Consider the following 26,299-nt stretch of genomic DNA (forward strand, 5'->3'; position numbering starts at 1 on the left):
GTGCCTCTTACAGTGTTTCTAATGTTGACAGTGTGCCCAGGTTCTTTAACCTGGCTTTCTCCAGCCACAAGCTTTATATCATATTCGGGGCTCCATTTAGAACTTGACTAGACCACTGATAGAAGTATTCCAAATGACTTGGCAGTGAGGATAATTGTGGACTAAAGCCAGGGCTGACTAGCAGGGAGAGTGGCAGGAGGAGGAGAGGTACGCCGAGCCCTAACTTAGAACACTGGTTGTCTTTTATCTGTTTCCTTTTGCCTGAGTGCAGTGATTCATTCAGACCTTGGGGAAAGAGGGAGTATATGTAATGTCACACACTGAAAGCAGCTCTCTCTCCCTGACCCTTTTTTTTCTCCCTAATGCCTTTAGGCTCAGAGAGACATCATATTTGAACTTCGAAGAATTGCTTTTGATGCAGAGTCTGAACCTAATAACAGCAGTGGCAGCATGGAGAAACGCAAGTCCATGTACACACGGGATTATAAAAAACTTGGCTTCATCGTAAGTAAGCCATCTCCAGTAAGCTCTGTCCTTCCAGCATCCCGGGGTCTGACCTCAGCCGCATAACTGATGTCTCTTCCGAGTGGTGTGGTCCTCTTGCGCCTTACAGGAATAGTTTCCACATTTTCCAGATGTTCAGTTGGTTTAAACAGGATCATATGAAAATCTCTTCTGGCTGCAGTGAAATGGAATAACTTGCACAAGAGTGACTAATACTGAGTTTGTTTATTCAGTTCCGATTAAGTGTAACCAAGAGTAGTTAGCCCGGAATTCATCTAGACTTCATTAATGCTACTTCACAGGATGCTTAAGGTTCTGTTTGAATCAAATGAGTGATGGCAACTGTGGGATGGGTCTTATTATTGGGTTAGTGATTGAATTGCTTACATACATTGATTTCATATCAATCCAATTGAGTCTGTCCTGAAATTTGATCATGATGAGATTCATGCAGTTTGTATTTTCCTAAGAGTTTTGTCTTGCTATGGGTGCTAATAAGTTGTCTCCTAGGAATTATTTTTTCAGTTTGCAAATCAGAACACAGTTTGTCTTGAATATAATCTTTTATTTGGTTTCTACTTGCGTTTCATTCTTGCCTTTATCACCATCATATTTCCATGTGACCTTGGGCTAATCAATCTCAAATTCTGCTGGTGTAAAATTGGGTTTCCATTTTAACCTTCATCATAAATGACAAGAATGAGATTTGGCTTCAGTGATTAGAAACCTTTTTTTAATCAGGCATTATTTTATAATTGCAATTCCCTTTCCTTAAACACGCACACACACACACACACATTAATATTTAGACATTACTACCATGCTGTATGTGTTATTTAGGAAACCCTATCTTTCATGGGAATTATCTTTGAAAATGTTTCCACATCAGTTAACATGTGTTGTTTCTCCCTATTGAGAAATTTTTCCTTATTTCTATGGACTAGTTTATTTAACCAAGCACTTTTACTGAGGGTTTCAATGTTTTGAAATTACCAGTAAGTCTATAAAGAACCCCTTTGCTGCCCAGGCTTTGTTCATGTCCATGATCATGTTATTGGATAAATGTGTGGAGCTGTCATTTCTATGGTACATATATTTTAAGGCTTTTGATGTTAGCAAATTGCTTCCCATGGACAATTTCCAGTTTAACTATAAGCAGATCAGAGTGACTATTTTTTTGAACCTCTCCAATAATGTTTCTCAAATTTAAAAAAATGTATATGTATAAAACAATCTGACAAGTTATTGTTGTTATAGTGGTAGTCTCAACATGACTTCTCATAAGAGTACTCAGCAAGCAACGCATTCAGCCTTGCAACTTGCTTTATGGAGATGTGACCGATGTGTCATTTTTGTATGATCATATCCCATATTTGGCTGTTACATTCCATTTTATCTTTTAGTTGAATCTATTTTTAAGAATTTTGACAGAAAGTTTCATGACTGATGGCCCAGGTGAGAGTTCCATGGGCTTGGTGTCAATGATCAAGGCTCATGGTGGCCCTGGCCTTGCTGTCACCCACCTGCTTGTTGGCAGAGCCTGTTTACCATGGATTTAGCCAGGGCATGTGATGAGGTTCACATCCCATCTCACTTGCAGTCCTTTCAGGTTTTACTTTTGTGTGTTGAGCAAGGCATATCCCAATCACCCAGGAAGCTTTGCCAAATCACCCTCTCTCTCTCTCTCTCTTACCCTCAAGTCATATCAAAATGGCCAGCAAAGAAATGAAAGTATGTGCATTTCAAAACGCTCCCACTTGATTCTGATGCTCTGTGCTGGCAGAGAGCCTGGGAGCGAGGTACCCGTCATGCCTGCTGTACTGCCATTTTAGTTTCCTCCTTCTGCTACTACCTGGATTTCCAGTGTGCTTGAACTTTATAGAAAATGCACATTCTAGCACTTTACACATTCTTGCCCTGGGACTCAATATCTCTCTTCCCCAGGTCCTAAGGGTTTTGGTGGGGCTGCCGTCAATGTTCCTTCTGGCCATGTGGGTGAGGGATGGAGCAGAGAGGGAAACTGGGGGAAGAAGAACACTTGGTGGGACTCGGAGTATTATAGGTTTTCAAATTATTACAGGTCTCTAGGAAGGACATCCGTAATGGGGGTGGGAGGTGAGGCATCTCCCCTTTTGTTTGCATGCTCTGATCCTGTGTGAAGTAATCAGGGTGTTCCATGAGTGATTTTTCTCCATGTAGCTCCATCTGTCTTGACACGATTGTTGATCCCTTCCAAAGTTTAGAATTAGAGTGTTTATCTCTGAGTTGTCAGTGTCTGCTGTGTGTTCTGCTTCATGAGTACCTAATAAAGAAGAACGCTTTTTTTTTTTTTTTTTACTGAAAGTTAATTTGATGTGATTTTAAGGCCTTTAGAATTTATGCGGTCTCTCTCCAAAGACTGGAAAAGTCATTTTAGTAAAAGCAAAGACCTCATGAACAGAGAAGAATGCTGGTTTCCGTAATTTATCCATGATTCTTTTTTTAGTTTTCAATTCTAGTCCTTCATCTGAAACCTTTCCCAGATCACAACTTTGCATGAGAGAGTTAAGAAATTGGAACGACTAGTCAGTAATGGTTTCTAATGCTAGAAATGATCCGACTTTGCCCAGCAGAGCCTGCATTTCTAGTCTCATTTCTAGCCTGGGGAGACTGACTCATGTGCTCCTTGCGCCACCTAGAGACCATCATGTGAAAATGCTGAGCTGGTTGGACATATCAAGGGATTGCCACAAAAGCTCTGGAGGCTGTAAATAGGCCTGAGGCAGAATTCTCTTTGTGCTTCCCAAGGGGAACAGTCTAGCCAGTTACCTCCTCCAGGGGCAATTTGTGATTTGGAAAATCTTTCGGATCTCTTTGAAGAAAAGTGCAGTTCATTAGATGAAGATTGCTCTTCCTCATTTCGCACAGTGAAAGTGCCCAGGAAGGGCTCAATGACAAGTTTTTGGAGTTGAGTGGGCCTAGATTTTAATTCCATCTTTCTTGCTTACAAACCAGTTATTAGGCCTCTTGGGCATCAGTTCCTCAGCTGAGTAACTGGGCAGCTGCTCTTCTTGGGAGTGTTCAAGGCCATCTCACTGGCCTAGCGCCTGGAAGTGGGGCCGCATTGAGCAAATGGTACGTCCCTTCCTTGCCTTTTGGAGAGAACCTATCGTGGAAATCATAGGCAGCTTTTAAAGTTTCTCAAAGTAGGAGCGGGGGGCATTGCATCAACAAAGCAAGTAGAACAGTGTGCGAAGGACCCTAAAGCATAACACCTTTGGGAAGGCAGAGGGGCCGTACATACCTTCTCAGCACAGCATCCCAACAGAGCAGATTTTTCTGATGAAATGATTCTAAAATCTTAATCTAAATTGGCTACATGGCTTGTGTGGTCAGTCATAGCACGGAAAACACCTGCTTTCAAAACAGAGCTGCTTAATCTTCTAATATTTCTTAGTTAATGATTCTTTAGTTTCAAAATGGACATGCCTCTGTAGGTCCCCAGGTGGAAGGAGGGGGTCAGGGTTGTCTGGCATAACACTATTCTCACTGGAACTTCTAAGAAACAGTTCATGTATTTTTCAAGATAGTAGAAGGCAGAGTCTCATTTCTAGAATGACTTTACTCATTCTAGAATGACTTTGAGAACAGGGGAAATGCTGGTATACAGATTATGCCCTGTTGAGTATAAAGACCAGCAACTGTGCAAAATGGTTTTCAGACTCTGTGAGTTCTTTTCCTGGCCAGAGACCCTTCAGAATTTGTCTGTCTTGATATGGAATTGATGGCTTGTCTATTTGTGAATTTTACCTTATACAAGCAATAAAAGGACATGGGCAAGCATTTTTGGACAAGCACGAGAAAGGAGATGTCTCTAGTTCATTTTTATGATCCCTCTTGAACCAAGGCAGATGGTAAAATTGGACCATGAGTTTTTTTTCCTAGTTTTTTCCTTTACATTATCTTGACTGGAGCCCAAAAAAACCCTCCATTTTTAAAAGAAACTATTTCTGCACAATTAATGTGCTTTAATATGAAACACTTTGATAAACTTTTCTCTTAACATTTACAGCTTGTTTTAAAAGAAAACAATGACTAAAATGTGAAAGTGGGAAAAGGTTATGGAAAAATATTATTTCAGAATTAAGATTGTCTTTTGAAATGTAGGTTTGATGTACTCAGGTGTGTGAAGCCAGCACCTTATCAGGAGATGATTGCTAGTGAAAAGATAGTTTTCTACTCACAGTTCCCAAGATGGGGAGCATATCAAACCATGCAAGGCTCCATGGGGGATCACCAGGTTCAGTTCAGAGGCAGAGGGAGTGAGGGGAAACCATGGGCAAGAGCCTTTGTGTGGTGTCCATGAGAAAGGCAAGCCAGGCAGTGTGAACAGGCTTAGGATGGCTAGTGTGAATAACTGCATTTGCTTCAGGGTGTAGGGCTGTCCCCAGTGGTTGTTACCAGGCTCTTACCTGCCTTTAGGATGGCTAGGGCAAAGAAGTAGAGTCCCAGAGTACAAAAGCCTGAGAGAGGAGATTGTTGGGTATGGGATCTGGGTTGGTTGGTTTGCATTTTAAAGGTATACTTCTTATCTCTCAGAATTAGCTAACCCTGGGAAGGGTCATCCCTCCAGTATCAGCAAGGACCCAAGCTATCAAAGTATTCAGAAAATAGAAAAAGATTTAAAAAAACATGATTAATACAGATTCATCTTAAAAATTTTTAGAGGGTTTTCTACCTTCTTGGGTGATGGAAGATCATTATACATAGTTGCACAAGTATAATTATACATAATTACGTATGCAGTGCTTGGTGTCATTTTATTTTTTCTCAAATACAGATGGCAGGGAATGAAGTGAGATGCGTATTTATATATCTCTTCCTCCATCTCCATCCCCATCCCTGTTCCCATACCACAGAAGGAAGCCTCTCAGTCTAAATGTAACTAGAATTCAACAATGCTTTGTGACAGTGACATTGGGATTAAACTTGGACTTTGGGTTCTGCCCAGGGCTGATTCCTGACTCCCCAACTCACAGGCTGAGTGACTTGACACTTTCCTGTCTCAGTGTTCTTATCTTTAAAATGGGGCACATTGTTGTCTCTTATCACTAGGTTTACTGTGTGGATTAAATCGCTAGGTACTTGTAAATCATACAGAATAGTGCCTGCAGGGCGAGTGGACTATGAATTTAGATGCTATTATGCTGATGTTACAATTCTATTACTATTATTACTGGAACATAGCCCAATGTCCCACGACACTACGACAATCACTATTGGGGGAATATAAGAATTGTAAATTGTTCTGGGAGGACAATGAGAAAATACATGGTTCAAAACCACAGTCACAGATGAAAGGACAATGTGTGCCTGTGAAACTGCAAAGCATTTGTCACGGCCAGTGTTTATACTGCAAGGGAAGAAAGAAGTAGATTTGCCTTTGCAAGTGAGGGACAGGTTATGGGGAATTTTAAATTCAAAGGGGTTTGCAATATACAGTCAATCCTCATTGTTCATGGATTCCATTTTTGCAAATCCACTTACTAATTAAAATTTATTTGTAGTCCTCAAATGAATCATTGGGGTGCTCTGATCTTCACTGGCAGATAGTACATGGTGGCAAAAAAATATGAGTTGCCTGCAGACACACGAGGTTGAACAAGGGACGCTCTGCCTTTTTGTTTCAGCGGTCATATTATATAAATGAGTGTCCTTTTAGCAGTCTAGCCAGGACCACATTTTTTTTGAAATTCTGTGCCTTTTTGTTGGTAATTTTGCTGTTCAAAGTGGCCTGAGTGTAGTGCTGAAGTGCTGTCTTGTGCTTCTAAGCACATAAGGCCATGACGTGCCTTACAGAGAAAATGTGTGTTAAAGAAACTTATTTTGGATAGGAGTTACGGTTCTGTTACCATGGGTGTAATGTTAATCAGTTAACAGTGCATATTCAATAAAAAAAAAACAGAGACACATCTAAAACAATGTTATGTATTGATTAGTTGACAAAAGTCTTGTGGCCAGAGGCTCGAAGGAACCCTGCCCTGTATTTCTCCTAGGAAGCAATGGTTCAGTGTTCATTCACTCAGGGTTTGTGAGGACCTCATGGAACTAACTACAGGAAATAAGGAGAATCCACTATACTTTAAATCCCTGGGGAGTTTCCAGCAAGGGTAAGCTGTGGAGGCGAGGATCCCAGGTGGTTCTAGGCTCAGTTGCCTCCTTGGCATGTGTCCTGAATGTGGTACGTGGGCAAGAGAAAGCACACCCTTCCCTAACTAACCGGTGTGTGGGAAGTTAATGAACACCCACAGGTCATCTGGTATTGCTCAGGATGGTCATGGGGGGGATTGGAATTGACTGTGATTTGATTCATTTGTTTGAAAGCCAGAAGCTGCCTTGATACTCCTGCTCCACCAAAATGCCATGTCCCTGAAATCAAGTGAATTTTCCTTCTACAGTCCGTTTTCATTCTGAATTCATTCTACAGAAGAGAATTCAGCCTAGGTGGTCTTGGTTAATATTGTAGCATCATGCCTAATGGGACTTTCTTATACAGTCTTGTCACGAGGAATGTGATTCATCCTTTGGAGTATGAGGACAGCATTAGTAAGAATCTAGAATAGGTGTGTGGGGATTGTAGAAAGTAAATTTTGATATTTACCTAGTTTTTGTGGTGCTTGCCTCCCTTTTGCAACAGGGCATCTCTGGAAACCACAGGGTAAAGCAGATGTTTGTAAGGTAAATCTCTTTTCTCCATGTGAGTGATTTACTAATGGGGATAGTATTATTGCTAACCCAGCAATTTGCTTTCACATAGTTAAAGATATGACCTATAAGCAATAGGTCATGGAAGCAGAAGGGACAACTGATCTTCTTTTAAACTCATTTTTTGAAATTCTCTAAATTTTAACTGCACAGAATTCAGGAAGTACCAGTTCAGGCTAGGATGCTCTTCCAGGAAGCTCTGGCCAGTCCTAGCCAGTCCATCCAGCCCCAGCCAATCCCGTCCCCGTGAAGGACCCTGGGGACATTGATGAAGGGATTACCAGGGACTGAGGCCCCTGCATCGTCGTTCAGTCTGGATGAACTTGCAGGCAGATACAGCATGTGCCTGTTCCTTGAACCAGATCTTCTGTTTTCTGCCTCATTGACACTGGCTCTGGTCCATTCTGATCAGATATCTCCTTTTGCCACCTAAAATTCAGCAAAGCTTCCCTCCTAATCATTTATAGTCTTGCTCCATTGAGGTGTAACTAGTTGGGAGATTGAGTCATTTGTGAAGCTGGAAAAGAATCAGCCGCCAGATGGCGCAAAAACACAGCCTTTGACTCCCAACCAAACAGCCCCTACACCCCATACAGATAACCAGCCCCTGGGTCACCCAGTTACAAGGCAGCTCTTCTCAGCAGCCTGCAGAGTATGAAGCTGCAGGACCAGGGGAATTTAAATCTCCTCAGGGGGGCTCTTTAGCCTTCACTGAGGCCCAAGGGCCAGGAACAGCCTAAAATGCCCAGCTAGCCTCCCTGTGAAGTGAAATTTGCCGGCTGTTTGTCAGATGAGCTTTTACCTCCTGACATCTCCTGACACTCATTCCTAGTTATTTCTCCCTATGCTGTCATGAACATCTTGTATATGGGGCATAGAAATGTATATATCTAGTGTTTTCTAGTATCTCCACATAGAAATGTAGCAAAAAATGCACTGGAAATGGAAAATCTAATGGATAATGACTGTAGAAATAGTCATAATAATAATGCATTTTGGGGTTTTAAGAAATGTTCATAATTAAAATGTGTGGAAGCATAACATGGAGCAGGTAGGAGGGGTAAACAGTCAGAGTGAAGCAGCATTGTCAGGACGAGGTAGAAAGCCGTCTGGAGAAGTTTGAGCTGAGCTTGAGATGTGTTTCTTAAGTGAGTAGAATCTTATAGAATCATTTTTCAATTTTTCCTGTTAAGTAGCCACTTCTAGAGTTATGTGTTCAGCTGTGATGTTGAGACTCGGTCTTGATAGTAGAGGGTGCTTGAGCCTTTTGGACATTTTTTCCTTTTTATCTCTGCCTTTCCCTTCCTCACTGTAACAAATAGCAAGAGGGGTTCTGAAAGGGAATGCGGTGAAGGAGGGCATTTTATGAGGCTTCCTATAGTTTAGGCAAAAGCTTGCAGGCAGTTGTGTTGTTTGCTTCCTTGACTGACAAGTGAAAGTCATGACTTTCAGATGCCTCCTTTCTTACAAGTGAAGGGAAGGCTGCCAATGTCCTGTCCTTACATGCTCAGGTGGCCTCTGCAGTATCTTTCTTGGGTGTATTTGGTTAAATGATGCAGAGTGTGGCATCATGGGGTTAAGTGCAGAGACCTGATGTTAAGTGCAGAGACCATAGCTTGGTTGAAGCTACAGCTGCATGTGGAGTAAAGGGAAAGTTACCTTTGGAAAGCAGAACATGAGAAGATCAGATACAAGGTCTTACTTGCCATCATTGAATGGAGCAGGGGCAGATCACTCGGCAGAGCTCTTCACATTGGTTTCTGCAGCCTCGTAGGCCCACCTCCATCTCAGGGTAGGATCCTCACACTTCCTAGTGATGCAGAAAGACATCAAGAAGTCCTAAGTCGAGCACAACTTTTCTTCTGTGCTCTTGCTTTGTTCTCCGGCTGGACTGGGAAATGACAGTCAACTGCCAGAGGCTGAATGGGCCCCATTTTCCACTGTCTGTCTCTTGACATGGGGCATGTGTTGTTCCTGACATTTCTGTCAGGTGAGTGACTTACATATGTGACATTTTATTCCCCTTCTCCCACCCTAGCTGGGGAGGGAGCACAGAGGAGCAGCGAGACCTGAAGATATTCTCGTCTCAGAATCAGCGCGCAAAGACAGCATTTACCTGCTGCGGATGCCACCTGAAGATGGTGCAACGTACACATCATTACCCCTAGACAAGGGACACATGAATAAATGTACTGTTGAAATGTTTTGATATTTTTAAAGGAAATATTTTAAAGGAAAACTTTTTTAAAACAAATGAAATATCATTCATTGCTATGACAATATTTAAGTTTCATTCTCTTTTTGCATTTTTGCATTTTTTACTGTAATTAATTTTAATTCTAGGCAAAATTTCGTAGGGATCACTATGGAAAATGTAGTTAGGAGACAGATTTCTCCCAAGCTGTTTTCCCAAGTCCTTTCCTGCTGTCCCAAGGAGGGCCTTTTAATCTCCTGTTGGAACTGTCTGTTTTCTGGCCACCAGGCGGCACCCCTAACAAAGGCATGTCTGTTCGTTACTATCCAGACTTGTTTTTTTTTAACGCTTTTATACATTTTGTAAAATAAAGAGCAGCTCTTATGTACTTGAGAAGGTAGACTACTTAGTGGGATAATTTAAAAAATATTCAGAAGAACCATGCCCTAGCTGAAACCTTCTACTTTCCATTTTTAGCATAAAACCCACAGGAAGTTTGTCCTCTATTAAACATGGCTGGGGCAGGAGGCAACTTATAACCATGTTCATCATTAACCTCATAGAGTATTGTGCACACTGTCCCGGCACCCTTTATACGTGGAACTTTGGAGCCGAAGGGCACCAATCAGCAGGCACACCTGTGTTGCATAGGGCATGCAGGCTTAATGGCATAAACAAGTCAACTTTATTTGCAACTATCCAGCACAGTTATAGGCACAGCCTCTGGAGCCAGACTGCCTCGTTTTGCCAGCTCCATCGCTCATCAGTTGTGTGACCTTGGACAATTTCCCTAACCTTTCCATACCTCAGTATCTTCATTAGTAAGGTGGTTCCTACCTAAGCTTGTTATGGAGATTAATGAGTTAACAAATGTTAAGCTCTTAGAAACCAGCCTGACACTGAAGAAAATTTTAGTGAGTTCTGATTACTGCTACCATTTGGATCTCATAGCCATAATGAGTCTGGGTCTGCATATTCCCTTGTGGGGGACTGGGACAGCTGTCCATTTGACCATCACCAGCTCATTCAGAGAGTAGAAATATGTAGCTTCAAAAGCAGACCTAGTCCTGAGGGGTGACACCTCCCAAAGCCCTTGAATTCTAGAGAACTTTCATAAGGGTTCGTAGCAGGGCAGGAATTTTATTCCCCTCGAAGAGCATCTTTACTGAAGGGGTGGTTCTGTTCCTCTGCTTTTTTGCTGCTCTGGAGCTAGCATGCAGGCGCATCATGAAGTAGGTCCTTACGGATCCAGTCTGTCATAGGCATCTGCTGCCGAGAGAATTTTCAAAAGGGGGTTGAGCTCAAAACCACAGAATAAATCAAAGTAATGTTGCTGTTCACAACAGGATGAATGACTGCATTTGGGTAACCCTTTGGACGTAGGCTGGATGGTGCTAGAAACAGAGTGTTTGATCAGAGTCCAGACGAGGACAAGAAGTAACAGAGTTCTGGTTCCTATAATGGGTTGTCGTGAGCATCCCGCACACCTTCCTGTTATGCTTGCTACCTTCCCCTGCTCTGCTAATTTTGCCCCTGGGTGGATCTATGAGAGCACCACGGAGGAGATTGCTGCCTCTTCTGGGGTGCAGGGAAGAGGGTGAAGAAATGGCTAGACAGAGGCCCACGAAGTGGCTGCCTGTTTGCTGTTGACCCTGCTTTTGACAGACATTGAAGGGCTCCACGTGGAGTTTGCATGCCTTCTGTTTTTATCCTTTCTCCTGAGACATTTTGTTTCTTTCCCTTTTTTCAAAATGGTCACCCTCTGTCAGTGTGTCTCACAGCTCTGAATTCAGCGTGATGTGACCTTGGGACAGGAGGTGTGGGCACGACATCTAGACCTGTTTCGTGTCTGGGAGGAAGTGATTTATAAACCAGGAGCTGGCTTTATGGCAGAGATTCTAATTCCGGGGATGGCATTTTGTACGCGTAGGAAGGCTGTCAAAACCTTTCCGATGGGAAGGGACAAGAACCAATTTGAGAATAATGTGGTTATATAAGAAGTGTCCGGGTGCAGACATCTTGGCACACTTCCTGTACGTGTTCATTCCCAAGAGGAGAGAAAGGGGAGCAGGAATTCTCCATGAGTACTGGCAAACCTGTAGGCTTCACTTGGGGAAGGGACGTGCACTCCTGAGACGGGTCTAGAGACATAGTTACAAGGCTAATGGTTATTTGTTAGCCCTCTGCTTTCTTCTTATTCTTACCCCTCCTCTTTTAAATGTTTGCCAAACTGATTGGCCTACTGAGAATATATACTTCTCAGGTGGCCCACTGGGGCTTCCACGGTTTTATATCAGTAATGTAACAGCCATGCCAGCTACCTGCCGCCGCGTTTTGAGTGCTTCTCAGGACTTGGGCCAGTGGCTACCATGCAGCATCTCCTTTCATCTCTGCAACGCACAGGGCACATAGACTATTAGTATTATTCCTATTTTAGATATGAGGAGAACAAGGCTTTTCAGCTTTAAGAGATTTAAAACCTGCCCAAGGGGGTCGCATTGTTTTGGCAGGATGAGGACATACTTGCAAACTTAACGTCACTTCTTAAGCTCTTTAGCCGAAGGTGCGGACTGCAATGGACACACGGTGGTGAAGGAAGTGAATGTGGCATATTTTGGCATTGCTTTTTTTCTGGCTTCCAGGTGCCTAAGGGGGTCTTTGCAAAGGTGGGACATTCCCCATTCCTGAAGAGTCCTGCCAGGGTTGGGAAACCCACCAAATGCTTGATGCCATGTAGCCTTTTCATTCTCAGAATGATCTCAGCACTACTGAAGACTGCCCACCGACCATGCCCCTTGCTTCTCCTCAAGGAAATGGGTACTGACATTGACTTTGCTTGTTCTTGAAAACAGCACTGATTCCAGTTGTCCGGAGTCCCAGAAAACCTTCCCAACACTCAGGGCCAGCAAGGGGACACACCAGCGTTTGGCACCACTTCTGCCCAACTCCAGTCTCCAACTCAGCCACTAGGCTGTGCTATCTTGCTAGTTAAGGAACCATAAAACTACAACACGAAGCACCTCGCTATTTGTAGATTCAGTTTAGGTAAAGAAGGATGCCTTGTTTCCTTCCTCTGCTTGTTTGACTTCTGCCTTTTTGCTCAATGGTTTTCAGGCATTTGAATTTAGATTTTGTTTCTGAGTTTTTTCTGGCTTTCTCCTCTTCTTCCTCCTGATTTGGAGGCTTCTTCCATCAGAGGTGCTTTCTCTTTACTATACTGATGTTCCTCTTGCTCCATCACTAAGATCAGGGAAGGCGAGTGCCTTGATGATGGAGACGCCAAGTGCCCTTCTCCCTTACTCCCCGGAAATCCAGAAATTGGCCTTATGCTCTGCCTCCCATTGCTCACGGAGCCGGATGTTAGCAAACTGGATTTTGCTACTCTTTACCATCCAACCCTTTTAGGTATTTATCCGAGGTGTCATATACATTCCTTCCGGGCTCCCTGGAAAGACTCTCCCACTGCAGCCATTCCTTTTCTCTCATGAGCACTGGGGGAAGGGGGCTGGGCCAGAGGGTGGGGAACAGGAAAAGAGAGACCTCTGCAGTTTGGTGGCTGGTCTGGGGGGATCTGCCGTAAAGAGTACACTTGGGACCAGGTTCATTAGGAGACAAGCCATGCCAGCCCCTGCAGATAGGGAACCTGTGGGGCGGCCACATTCCTCCCTTCTTTGGGGCAAGAGCTGCAAGGTCGGGCAGCCGCTGCTGCTCATTGACAAGAGCCTGCCTCTGGCGGGCTGGGCACGGCTGAGCCCCCATACTCGGTCTCCAAGGCAGGCAGGAGGGGCGGCTGTGGGTTTCAGCTGTCTGGTCTGAGGGGATCACTGACAGATGGCTCCTCGCTGGTCACCTGTAGAGCACCTTGGTGACAATGGATCAGGCAATGGAACAGAGTCACTTTGGGGTATAATCTAGGATAAAAATAAGAGACTCGTGAATTGTTTTTTTTTTAATGCAGCCAATATCTGAGAGTATTCATTATATTTAAGGCAGTGCATAAGTAAACCTCGAGTCACAAAGATGAACCAGGCAAAACCCAAGACCTTCATGGAACTCAGTGCTTAACGAACTCCCTGTCCCTCTGGACCTGCATGCATGCTCTTCCCTCTGCTTGAACCCTCCTTCCCTTCTCTCCTCTGTAGTTTTCAGTCCAGTGGTAAATTCGGGTAGGATGTGTTACATTCTTAAGACTAGAAAAGAAGTCTGCTGGGAGCTCCAGGATCTTCTCCTATTTCAGCATGTATCACCCTCAGTGTTATTACTTGCTCACCAGCCTGATGTCCCCCTGGAGAAACAGCCCCTTGTCTGTGTTGCACACCACTGCATCCTTCATATCCAGCATAATTCCTAGCATTGGGTAGACATATGGAAGTGTGTGTTGAATGAATGTGTCAGTTAACGATCCTATCATTCAAGAAGGGAGACACGTGTGTGTGTGTGTGTGTGAGTGTGTGTAACACTAGGTAGACATTGATGGTTGATGTATACTGTGAGAAAAATACCTTATTGTTTGTCGATGAAATTCCAAAAAGGGATAAAATGAATTTGTTTGAGAAATCCATGAAGTCATGCAGAGAGGACATTGGAGATGGGCACTCAAGAATGGGTAGCATTTGGATGTGCAGGAGTTGGAGGAGAAACAAAAGGGCTGTGGAGAGACGGAAGAACACGGGTGACAGATGGTGAGTGGAAAGCCAGAGGATGGGAAGGAGCGCTCCTTTGGTGACAGGCCTTGAAAAATTGTGTGCCGGGGTTTTGGATGATATTCAATAATTTTTAAATTAGGTGATTATGTAGTTCAGCTGAGGATTTGCTATGGTGGTAGCATAAAGAAGATACCTGTTGACATATCTACATCCTTTCAGTCGTTTTTCTCTGCATGCACATGGGACGTGGTAGGCACTTCTAATGTGGGAGCACTGTTATAGAACTAAGTGGGATACCCAGGGGGCTCTTGTGAGCAGAGTACGGTATTAGGTTTGTTTACACGGCTGTGTGCGCACATGTGTGCCCGTCTACTAGCAGGAGAGAAGCGGTGAGAAGAGAAAATTGGGTGGCCTGTAACACAGGAGCTCCCTGATTTGTTTGTAAGAGCTGGGAAACAAAACTGATACTCTTCCTCTAAAAAGCTGCTCACACGGTCCTATTTTTAGTGTTTCCTAGTGACTCACCATTGTATATATAGCACTGTCCTGGTTTTAGTGCTGGGTATGAGTCCTGCTCAAGGCCGCTGTTTAGCGGAGTGGCCGCCCCTCTGAGGCCCGGGTCCTGCAGGGAGCCAGCTGCGAGGGGGCTTGTGGCTCTCTTCATTCTCTGAAGCCCCTGAGACTGGCAGACACATCCCTGCCCCGATGGTTGATGACTCTATGCTTTCTGCTCTCCACTGCCGCTTTTACAACAGCTTTTTGTTTTCATTCAGTTTACATCTCAGAAGAAATTACCTCCATCTTTAAAGAGATTTCTGTGAGGAAATCAGCCTGGCAGAAGCTCTGCGGGTCGTGTGTTGTGACCCCTGCCTGGTGGCCTCCCAGAGCCTTACTGCTCACAGGGATTCTTTTCCTTCCTCATGGATCAGCCAAGGGAAGGCAAGCAGAGCCTTCAGGAGGTCCTCGGCCGTTTTCACCAAGAGTGCAAACATGCCAGTTTGAAATCTCCAAATCCTTCAGAGAAATTCCCTCTCTAGACCTGAACAGGCATCTGCAGTGTTTCGATTTTATGAGCCTTTTCTCTCCACTTTTGAACAGTATCTCTTTCTGCTGCTTGATTGAATGCATCCCTATTGTGGAAACTCTGGAGAGGAGAGGAAATTGTGAAGCAAACCGACAGGAAACCCTAAGAAACACCCATAATGCCACCCTCCCCAGGCAGACACTGCTACTGGTTCGTCTCTTTCCTTAGTTGCTTATTCTGTGACTAATTTCTTTACATAGGTGAGATTAACTCTCTGTTGGGTGTGCTTTTGTTTCCACATGTTGTCAGCCAGCCTTGATAAAAATCACTTGGCGGCTGGATAGCATTTTGTTGAGTGACTGAACCACAGTTTACTTAGGTGTTCTCCTGTATAATTGAGGATTTAAAAAAATATATTACAGAGCATGATTTGATGAACATAGTGTGTATGTGAACATTTGCTCACATTTAGGATTGTTTTCTTAGGAGAGATGATTAAACTCCTGAGTCAAAAATATAAGGACATTTTTGTGACTCTCATTTGTAGTTTTACTCATTTGTACTCCCCATTTTAAAATTCTTCTTCCTGCTTTCCACAAGGTGGGTTTTCATTCATATTGTTTCCAAATACTTTATTTGAATTCTTGTCTTTTTAAAGTTATCTCGCCTAATTCTGAAATAGGACATGTTAATTGCAGAGAATTTAGAGATATAGATAACCAAAATGAGTAATATTAAAATCAGGCATATTGCCCCATATATAAATAAAATAATGCTACAATTTTGGTACATATCTTTCCAGATATTTTCTATGCTTATATAAATATGTATGCATTCACTAAAATGTGATCACACAGGTTTTTAAAAAGTTTTCAAAATGAATTTTATTTACATGTTTTCTAGTGGAATGCCAGGATAGTTTACTCTGCCATCTCAGTATACACTTAGCTTTATCGGACGGAGCATTATTCAAGATTTTCTTTCTTTGTTGTCTCAGGTAAGAAATTGTGTTTTAAAAAAAAAATAATCCCAGTAGAAAGCATATTGAGATTTCTGCTCTCCACCTCAGTCTTGGGGTTAAGTGATAGTTACTACTGTTCTTACTTAAGACTAATAAACACACAACCTCCAGAGCAAATAAAAGGTATTACCCTGAAGCAAAGTAATTTTTTTATGATCAATAGTTATCATTAGCGTAAGGCTTATTTAATGCATTTGCAGACTTTTCATCACCTGAATTGTAGTTTATAAACATTAACTTATTGATCTTTGCTGCTCTTTCATCTGCTATTATAATTTCTAATAAATATTATTACTTTTTTGTAGGTGAAGGGAAAACAAAGTAAATATCTAGATATCTGATGACTGGCCATGGCTGTAGAAAAACTCAGAATTCAAGGTTATCTAATTGTATAAATTCCTCAAGTTTTTCTAGGGGCTTACATTCCATTTTATCCATAAAATCCAAACTGACAATATGTTCTCTTTTAAATGTGGAGTGAATACAATACCATAACATACTCATTTTACCCACATTGCGATGGTGACTTACATATCCTTTATAAATAGACAGTATGCTGAAGATATATGGGACTTTGCTTTACAAAAATCTATTACCATTTATTTTCTGTTGACTTTTCCATGTTTCAGCAGCAATTTATTAAGCCCTCTCCCGCCATCCCCACATTCTTCCTTGGAAAGGTTCTGTTCAGTCCTTTGGGAGTTCATTTCTTAAGCTAGATAGCAGCTGATTTCATTTAGGTAGTGAAGACCAGCTTTTTGAATGACCAAGATAATATACTATTGTAGCTCTGAGAGAGTGACTTCTTTCTCCCCTAGCTTCTGAACTACAGTCCCCACATAGTCCAAATGTTCGTTGTCTGTGTCTTCAGGGTCCCATGAATTACCATTGTCTTTCTTAAATTATAGCAGGTGTTAGGTAGGCTCATTTTTCTTGAAGGTTCAAAGTTCAGGTAAATGTCACTGGGGTTTTTTAGGAATGCCTTGTGGAAACCAAAATTTTCAAAAGGATTCTTTTCTTCTCTACTGGTGTTCATCTTAGATTCTGCATTTGTCTTTTCAAGGTAGGAAGTCCAATTCTTCCAAGAATGTGTGTAATGCTCCACTAGCTGCTCTTCATCTGATTATACAGTTTTAAATTCTTTTTGTCCTACAGCAATATATTTTAAATCTCTGTCATGTAATTAAACATTCCAAAACATCATTATTAAAACAGCTTGGTATTCCATATATGATGTTTGGAATTGTTTTAAGCAGTTCTTCAGTTTTGAGTGTGGGTGTCATTACTATTTTAAATTATTGTATGCAGTGCCACCACTTTTGCTTATAGCCTTATCTCTGGAAGTGCAATTCTTTAGTAAAGATTATATGCATAAATATAATTCAACAGAGAGGAGGACCAAAACAAGTAGTAATTGTTAGAAACTTACTGAAAACCTAAAAAATGCATAAGCTAAACAGCACCGCTGGTGAAGTCCATCTCTTCTGTATGTTCCCATAGAAGCTTCTCTCAGAGAGCCCAACATGGGGGTGACTGCTTGGGCCACACCACACCATTCTGAGCCCTCACACCCAGCGAGATTTAGCTGCAGTGTGTTTTTAGGGGTTTGTTGCATATTTGAAAAATTTGTCAGAAGAAATATGGTAACAATTTATACTCCCACCATTAGCCTTAGAATGTACCTGACTGCAACCTCAATAATGAAGGACTTTCTGTCTTTATTAGTTTTACAGTTGTATTTTTAAAATCTCCTAAGATACCTTTTTTCCTATATTGCCACAGCCACATTTGCCATCTTCCTGTTAGACTCTTGTTCTTATTCTTCTTATTTTTCCTAATTCCACTGGCCTGTGAATTGTCTCTCTAGCAAGATGCACGCTCCATAGATAGGCCCTTTGCATAAATAATTATAAGGTACAGCCTCATTTAACAGGAGAGAGTGCAGTAATCCAGTTCTGGACCTCCGTAAAATCATCTCATGAATGCCATTTGGAACCAGAGGGCTGGACCTAATCCTTCCTGAGCAGTTTTAGTCAAATTCCTTATTTGTGTAACATGCAAGGTTGTGAGAGTGATTTGATATGCTCCTTCCTTACAAAGTTGTTAGATATCAGAGGAGGTAATATATGTCTGTATAGATAATTTCTGAATCACTGGAGATTGATGGCAACAACTGCCATTGGAAACAAGATTTTAATGATTTTATTTTTTTTACCTTTATAAATGGAGCTTCTTGTCACAAAGTAATAGAAGCCTTTCAACTGAGAAAACAACCTGGCATATGTATATGTGTGTGCGTGTGTATATATACACATTACTTTGGGTTATTATGAATAATGCTGCTTATGAATATCTGCATACAAGTTTTGACATGGACATATGTTTTTATTTTTCATAGTTTTATCTCTTGGACTGGAATTGTTAAATCACATGGTAACTCTATGTTTAACCATTTGAGAAAATGCCAGACTTTTCCAAATGTTTATACCAATTTATATTCTAACTGACAGCTTATGGTTCTAATTTCGTCACATTATCCTCCTCAATACTTGCTATTATCTGTCTTTTGATTATAGCCAGTTTAGTGGGTGTGCAGTGGTATCTCACTGTTGTTTTGATTTGCATTTACCTGATGGCTAATGATGTTCAGCTTCATCCTATGCTTATTGGTCATTTGCAGATCTTTAGACAAATGACTGTTCATATCCTTTGCCCAATATCTAATTGGCTTGTCTTTTTATCATTGAGTTGTAATAGTTCTCTCTATAGTCTAGATACAAGTCTCTTATCAGATTATGATGAATTGTCTTTTCACATTCTTGATAGTGTATTTTGAAGCATAAAGATTTTTAATTTTAATGATGTCTAGTCTATTTTTTCCTTTACTGTCAGCACATTTGGTGTCTTAGCTAAGAAAATCATTGCCTAAACAAGGTCATAAAGATGTATCCCTATGTTTCTTCTAAGAGTTTTATAGTTTCAGATAGGGCAACTTTATCCATTTTTTAAATCTCCTCAACCTTATTCTCCTTAGCTTTAAGATAAAAAGTTCTGAAATGTAAATAATGAATAAGGAAGTTGAGGGAGGTGGAAAGTATATAGCATAGTCCCTTGACTCCTTTCTCTTCTGTACTCCTTCCATTCTTTGTGCACATTTTTGCTGCCTTTTTAGAAAGCAAATTCCAACTTATTTCCTTATTTATCTCTAGCCTGGTAGACCCTGAATAACAGGAGATCCACTTCTAGATCTTTCTTCTTTTCCTGACAGGAGTTGAATGAATGAATGGAGCTTTTGGGTCCCTTAGTCCCTATTGTTATCCACTTGCCTTTTTCATGTAATTTTCATGTCTTTATTACAAATGCTTTAGGGTGATTTATAAGAAAGTAGTTACTGAAACAATAGTATTTACTGAATACACTGGCAGAATCCTTGCCAGTTTTCTTTATAATCAGGTTTTATTTTTATACAACATATTTAATCACTGTAAAAATGAAAGTGTCCATCACTAAAAAAGACCTGTCCATTCTCCTCCTTCTCCTCCACTCCTGTGTTGTATCTTCTACCGTGTTAGCAGCTTCAATTCCTTTATTCATCCTCATAGGCAGTTTTTATAATGTCCATTCCTAAAATATTCCCCTTTAAAATGGTGCCATCAAAGTGTGTCTGCCCACTGATTACTTTCACCATATGCATCTTAGTCATTCCATTTTAAATCTAGCTTCCATGTGTTAGCCATTTTTGACTTTCCTTTTTTTTCTTTGCAGAGCTTTGAAGGGGAAAAAAGAAAGAGAGTAGCAGAGAGATAAGGTCTCTTTAGCAATCACCAACCCGAGGCAGGAAAGAAGAACTCGACATTTTTTGTCTGCTTATTTCATGTGCCAGGGCCTCTCCTGGGAGTTTGACATAGTTTCCTCATTTAATCTTCACACCTAGCTCAGGAAATAGATGTTTTGTGCCTTATTATATATCTCCAAAAATCTGAGGTTAAACAACCTGCCCAGGGTCTCATGATAGTAAGAAGTGACACCAGGATTCAGTGATAATTTTATCTCATACCCAAGCCACTGCTATTTGGCAGTGCACCTTACTGTACTGCATCTCTCTGAAAGAAAAGGTTGAGAGAACTCACGCATGCAAATGAGAAAGTTGTTGGTTTAACTTGCTGTGTAATAATTTGTAACCTTTTCCCACTATGAAAGCGCATGATGGATCTCATTTACACATACCCCTTCTTCTGGTTTAAGAACTGTTAAGCTGCTCTTTCCTGCTCACTCTCAAGGAAACATTGGGGTGCAAGTGAATAGTTGTGGGATTGATATAATGAATCTACCCAAGGTATTTGCCACAGACTGAAACAGGCCAGAGTGGTGTGTGGCCAATGTGACAAAACAGGCAAGAGAGTGAGAAACCCCTGTCTTTACTGTGCTGTGCTGATCGCCTCATGCTGCTGCCAGGGGACAGCATCCTCGCATAGTTGCCTACTTAGGGGGTGTGCGGGGAGTGGGTAGTGCTGTCATCAATCTCCCCCTCTAGCCCCATAGTCTTCACCTCTTGTCTTCCAAGCCCTACGACCCAATCTTCTTTGGACAAAGTGAATACAAAACAGCTTCAGTGGGGTGTTTTTGAAGAGGAGGGCAGGGAGAGTTGGGAAATACACCTGGTATGATACCATACACATTAAAATATTTGGTACTTTGTACGAATGGGTATGTTCTGTGCATTTAGAGTTCTTTCCCCTACTGAGAGTTCCCATTCCCTTTGCCAGGGCTGTGGCTGTCAGTGAGTCTCAAGCACAGTTCAAACCTAGTTTTCCTAAAGATCTGTGCAGTAATTGGAAGACATGGTCTGTGGTGTAGCACTTGACACAAAGCCTGCTGTCCAAAGTACTGATTTTAGAATTGGCCCACTTAGATTCAAACCTGTTTAAGCACTTAGTAGCTGTGTGACTTTGGGCAAATTATTTAACCTCTCTAATCAATATGAGCATTAAGATTCATCCCTATTTTCTTTAATTCAACAAGTGTTTGTTGAGAACTTCTTTACAGGTAGAACATGGTGCTGTATCCTGGGTGTTATGGTCTTTACATATGGTCTTTATATATACCTCCCAGTTCCATTTCATTTAAATAGGCCTCTTGTTTCTGTAACTAGGGACATATTTCTGTCACAAGCCCTGGCTGATGCAGGGCGATTCAGAAGTAGTAAGATCTGGGAGTACAGGATGGAGCTACCTCAGTTAGTGACAGATAATTTAAGAAAGAAGAGTGAATTGGGAGAGCCCACAGAGGCACCCCAGGGGCGAGGCCAGTGTCCCCATTCTCAGCACCTAAGCGTGGGGGTGGGAGGAGTAGGGGCTCACAGTAGGTTCTGAGATGGAGCTTTTAGAACAAGGCATTGTCTCGTTTTAGGCAGGCTCTCTGTGGCCACTGGGCATGTTTATAGTTTGCATTTAACAGTTATGTCTGTCACTTGCTCCCATTTGGGTTTGAAATTTTGGATCTTGGAGATTCCCCTGAGACTCTCATTTTTTATTTTTAGTGAGATGAAATTTGCATAACATAAAATTAATAAAATGCAAAGGTGCCCTAACCATGTGGGCTACAGTGATATTAAGTTTAGTTTTCCTGAGACCATTGAAAGTCTGAAGCCATGGAGATTCAGGAATCATTTAGTTGGGGGTTTATGGTTTCAAGGCTAGAAGGCAGTGACGCAGAATCACGTGTGAGACCCTCTGTGTTAAAATCACTGTTCTTTGATATCGTGGAACCACATGGAGTTTACTGTACGTTCATTCACTTGTCAGATGTTGAATGAGAAAATGACAATTTGCAAAGTTAATTGTTAAGATAATTAAGTCAGTCTTCTAGGGCATGGCAAAGAATACTCCAGACCGCCTGTTGCACTCCTGCACCCCTTCCCAGGGAGGACAGAGCATTTCATTTCCTCGGCAGTGTGATTTCACTCTGTAAGCGAGGACACGTGACTACCCTGAGAATATAAAGCAAAGTAAAGATGTCAATTTTGATATTTGGCTAATTTCTTATAACTATTTTATTATTTTTGGAGCCAGTATGGGAAACAGACTTGGGGAAGTGACTGCCTTTCTACTCTTTTCTCTTCCCGGTATCCAGCCTCTGCCAAATCTTTGGTTTTCCTTTTTCATTCCTGCTATATTTGATAATGCAGCTTTTCCTAAAAGTAGTTTGGCTTTTGTTTTAAAATTTGAAATGAAAAAAGCTATATGAAAATATATGCAGATTAAATTTGAATTATTTTCAAGCCACATGGACAAAATTCCCCATGTCAGTCTGTTCACATTAAAACAATTCCTCTGTTGTTGCTTTAATTTTTTTAACTTTCCATTTTGAATAATTTTAGATTAACAAAAGTGTTACAATTAGAGTACAAGGAGTTACTATACTCCTTCACATAGCTTCACCTAATGTTAACATCTTAGACAACCATTAGTGTGTTTATCAAAACTTAGAAATACATTTATTAATGTAATATAAAAATTAACATTCTAATATAATTAACATTGATTAAAGTTAATATAAAAATTAATATTGGTGTGACACTGTTAGCTGAATTATAGAGCCTACTAGGATTTCACCAGCTTTTCCACCAATGTCCTTTCTCTTTTCCAGGATTTCAGGCTGCATTATTTTTCATGCCTTCTTAGTCTTCATAAACCTATGATAGCTTCTCAACCCTTCCTTATTTATAATGACCTTGGCACTTTTTTTTTGGTATCATTAATCTACAATTACAGAAAGAACATTATGTTTACTAGGTTCCCCCTTCACCAAGTCCCCCCCACATACCCCTTCACAGTCACTGTCCATCTGCGTAGTAAGATGCTGTAAAATCACTACTTGTCTTCTCTGTGTTGCGCAGCCCTCCCTGTGCCCCCCACTCACTATACATGCTAATCGTAATGCCCTCTTTCTTTTTCCCCACCCATATCCCTCCCTTCCCACCCATCATCCCCAGTCCCTTTCCCTTTGGTAACTATTAGTGCATTCTTGGGTTCTGTGATTCTGCTGCTGTTTTGTTCCTTCAGTTTTCCTTTGTTTTTGTTTTTTTTTTTTGAGAGGGCATCTCTCATATTTATTGATCAAATGGTTGTTAACAACAATAAAATTCTGTATAGGGGACTCAATGCACAGTCATTAATCAACCCCAAGCCTATATCTCAACAGTCTCCAATCTTCTGAAGTATAACAAACAAGTTCTTACATGGTGAACAAGGTCTTACATAGTGAATAAGTTCTTACATGGTGAACAGTGCAAGGGCAGTCATGTCACATAAACTTACGGTTATGATCATGCATCATGAACTATAAACAATCAAGTCAGATATGATTAGTCGTTTTCTTTTTATACTTGATTTATATGTGAATCCCACATTTCTCCCTTATTATTATTATTATTATTTTTTTTAAATAAAATGCTGAAGTGGTAGGTAGATGCAAGATAAAGGTAGAAAACATAATTTAGTGCTGTAAGAGGGCAAATGTAGATGATCAGGTCTGTGCCTATAGACTAAGTATTAATCCAAGCTAGACAAAGGCAACAAAACATCCACGGATGCAGAAGATTTCTCTCAAAACAGGGGCGGTGAGGTTCTAAGCCTCCCCTCTGTTGGTCCCCAATTTCTCTCCTGATGGCCCCCCTGCGACTGTGCCTGTCTTAGGTTGTTCCTCCCTTGAGGAATCTTACCCGTCTCTGGCTAACTAGTCATCTTCCGGGGCCATACAGGGAAATGTAAAGTTGGTAAGTGAGAGAGAAGCAATATTCTTTGAAAAGGTTAGCTTTTTACTTTTTTGCAGATTTATGCCCTGTAGCTTCTATGCCCAGCATTTGTCTTGAGGTATCTTTACCACTTGGAAGAATTATGATACTCGGTAATTTTCAATATGAGGCACGAATTCTACTACAGGGTTGTAATTAGGAAGGAAGAAGAAAAGCTATAGAAGTAGCAGTCAGAAGAAAACATGGGAAGATTGATTATTTCTTTGACATATCTTCTTGTAGAGTAACATAAGCATGTATAGGTTTTAAACTACTAATTAAATTGTGCACATACATTAACATAATAGGAATACAGCTACATAACAAATGCAGACCTACAATTACCAGCCATATCCAGTGAAACCAAGAAAACCAGTTAGGTACCCTAGGTATTTGTGAAAACTTATCAATAATATGATGGATATTGTCTAACTGAATTTGAATAGTTTGAGAAAAATCAGACAAATTAAAACAACACATTCCTGGGAACTGTTCACATCCCATGTGTTCTTTTAACAGTAGATAGTCTATAGTCGCATGATTTTGGAGCGCTGCAACTTGCACTTCTCCTAATTCTTGGTTGAGTTCCGACAGTATAGATCCAGTCAAATTTGTTGTTTAACTGTATGCACAGGCCAACTTAGATATCTCCTTCTTCATTCCAGTGGCAAGTCCAGGAACCGGTGGTATGACTGCAGCTACAACTGCAGCAGCGCCAGGATCTTTGTTGAAGTTTTTTGATGTTCATCTTCTGGACTGACTCTTCCAGAGGATGTTGATGTTGGAAGTTCTTCTTCATGTCGTATCTTAATTCGTTTTCTGTGTAGCCAAATTAGGCTTTGATCCTCTGTATAAACACAAACAAACCCTTTGCCCACACTTTGATATGACCTTTATACCATTGTGAAGAACCTATTGGAGATCACCACACAGGAACTGCTTTTTTTTTTTTTAAGAGAAAGGAATATTATCAGAAAAATGTACTTCCATAGCTGATCATCTGACATCCTTTGAAAGATCAAAATTAAGGATATGTAAAGCGTGCATTAATCGTTGATTTACAGTTAGTTTTATCCTATCAGAGAGTAATTCCCCTTTTCTTTCTCTCTTTTTTTTGTTATCATTAATCTACAATTACATGAATAATATTATGTTTACTAGGCTCTCCCTATACCATGTCCCCCCAACAAACCCCATTACAGTCACTGTCCATCAGCAGAGCAAAATGTAGAATCACTACTTGTCTTCTCTGTGTTGCACAGCCCTCCCCTTTCTCCCACCCGCCACAGTATGCATGTTAATCATAATACCCCCTTTCTTCTCCCACCCCCCTTATCCCTCCCTACCCACCCATCCTCCCCAGTCCCTTTCCCTTTGGTACTTGTTAGTCCATTCTTGGGTTCTGTGATTCTGCTGCTGTTTTGTTCCTTCAGTTTTTTCTTTGTTGTTATACTCCACATATAAGTGAAATCATCTGGTACTTGTCCTTCTTTGCTTGGCTTATTTCACTGAACATAATACCCTCTAGCTCCATCCATGTTGTTGCGAATGGTAGGATCTGTTTTTTTCTTATGGCTGCATAATATTCCACTGTGTATATGTACCACATCTTCTTTATCTATTCATCTACTGATTGACATTTAGGTTGCTTCCGTATCTTGGCTACTGTAAACAGTGCAGCAATAAACATAGGGGTGCATCTGTCTTTTTCAAACTGGAGTGCTGCATTCTTAGGGTAAATTCCTAGAAGTGGAATTTCTGGGTCAAATGGTATTTCTATTTTGAGCATTCTGAGGAACCTCCATACTGCTTTCCACAATGGTTGAACTAGTTTACATTCCCACCAACAGTGTAGGAGGGTTCCCCTTTCTCCACAACCTCGCCAACATTTGTTGTTTGTCTTTTTGATGATGGCGATCTTTACTGGTGTGAGGTGATATCTCATTGTGGTTTTAATTTCCATTTCTCTGATGACTAGCGATGTGGAACATCTTTTCATGTGCCTGTTGGCCATTTGGATTTCTTCTTTAGAGAACTGTCTATTCAGCTCCTTTGCCCATTTTTTAATTGGATTATTTGCTTTTTGTTTGTTGAGGCATATGAGCTCTTTATATATTTTGGATATCAATCCTTTATCGGATCTGTCATTTATGAATATGTTCTCCCATACTGTAGGATACCTTTTTGTTCTATTGATGGTGTCCTTTGCTATACAGAAGGTTTTTAGCTTGATATAGTCCCACTTGTTCATTTTTGCCTTTGTTTCCCTTGCCCGGGGAGATATGTTCGTGAAGAAGTCACTCATGTTTCTGTCTATGAGATTTTTGCCTGTGTTTTTTTCTAAGAGTTTTATGGTTTCATGACTTACATT

General features: G+C 41.1%; 1 protein-coding gene across 8 annotated transcripts in view; it reads left to right on the forward strand.

Moving 5' to 3' along the window:
• Positions 1 to 26,299, forward strand: part of ELMO1 (engulfment and cell motility 1) — a 516,082-nt gene that overhangs the window by 195,888 nt on the left and 293,895 nt on the right. For all 8 annotated transcript variants that reach the window (XM_017670942.3, XM_017670934.3, XM_037027353.2 and 5 more), the window contains one exon: positions 373 to 504. In XM_017670942.3, coding sequence (XP_017526431.1) covers positions 373 to 504 — 132 coding nt within the window. The remainder of the gene's footprint in view (positions 1 to 372; positions 505 to 26,299) is intronic.

The sequence above is a fragment of the Manis javanica genome, chromosome 6 (assembly GCF_040802235.1).
Source record: "Manis javanica isolate MJ-LG chromosome 6, MJ_LKY, whole genome shotgun sequence".
Classification (NCBI taxonomy): Eukaryota; Metazoa; Chordata; class Mammalia; order Pholidota; family Manidae; genus Manis; species Manis javanica.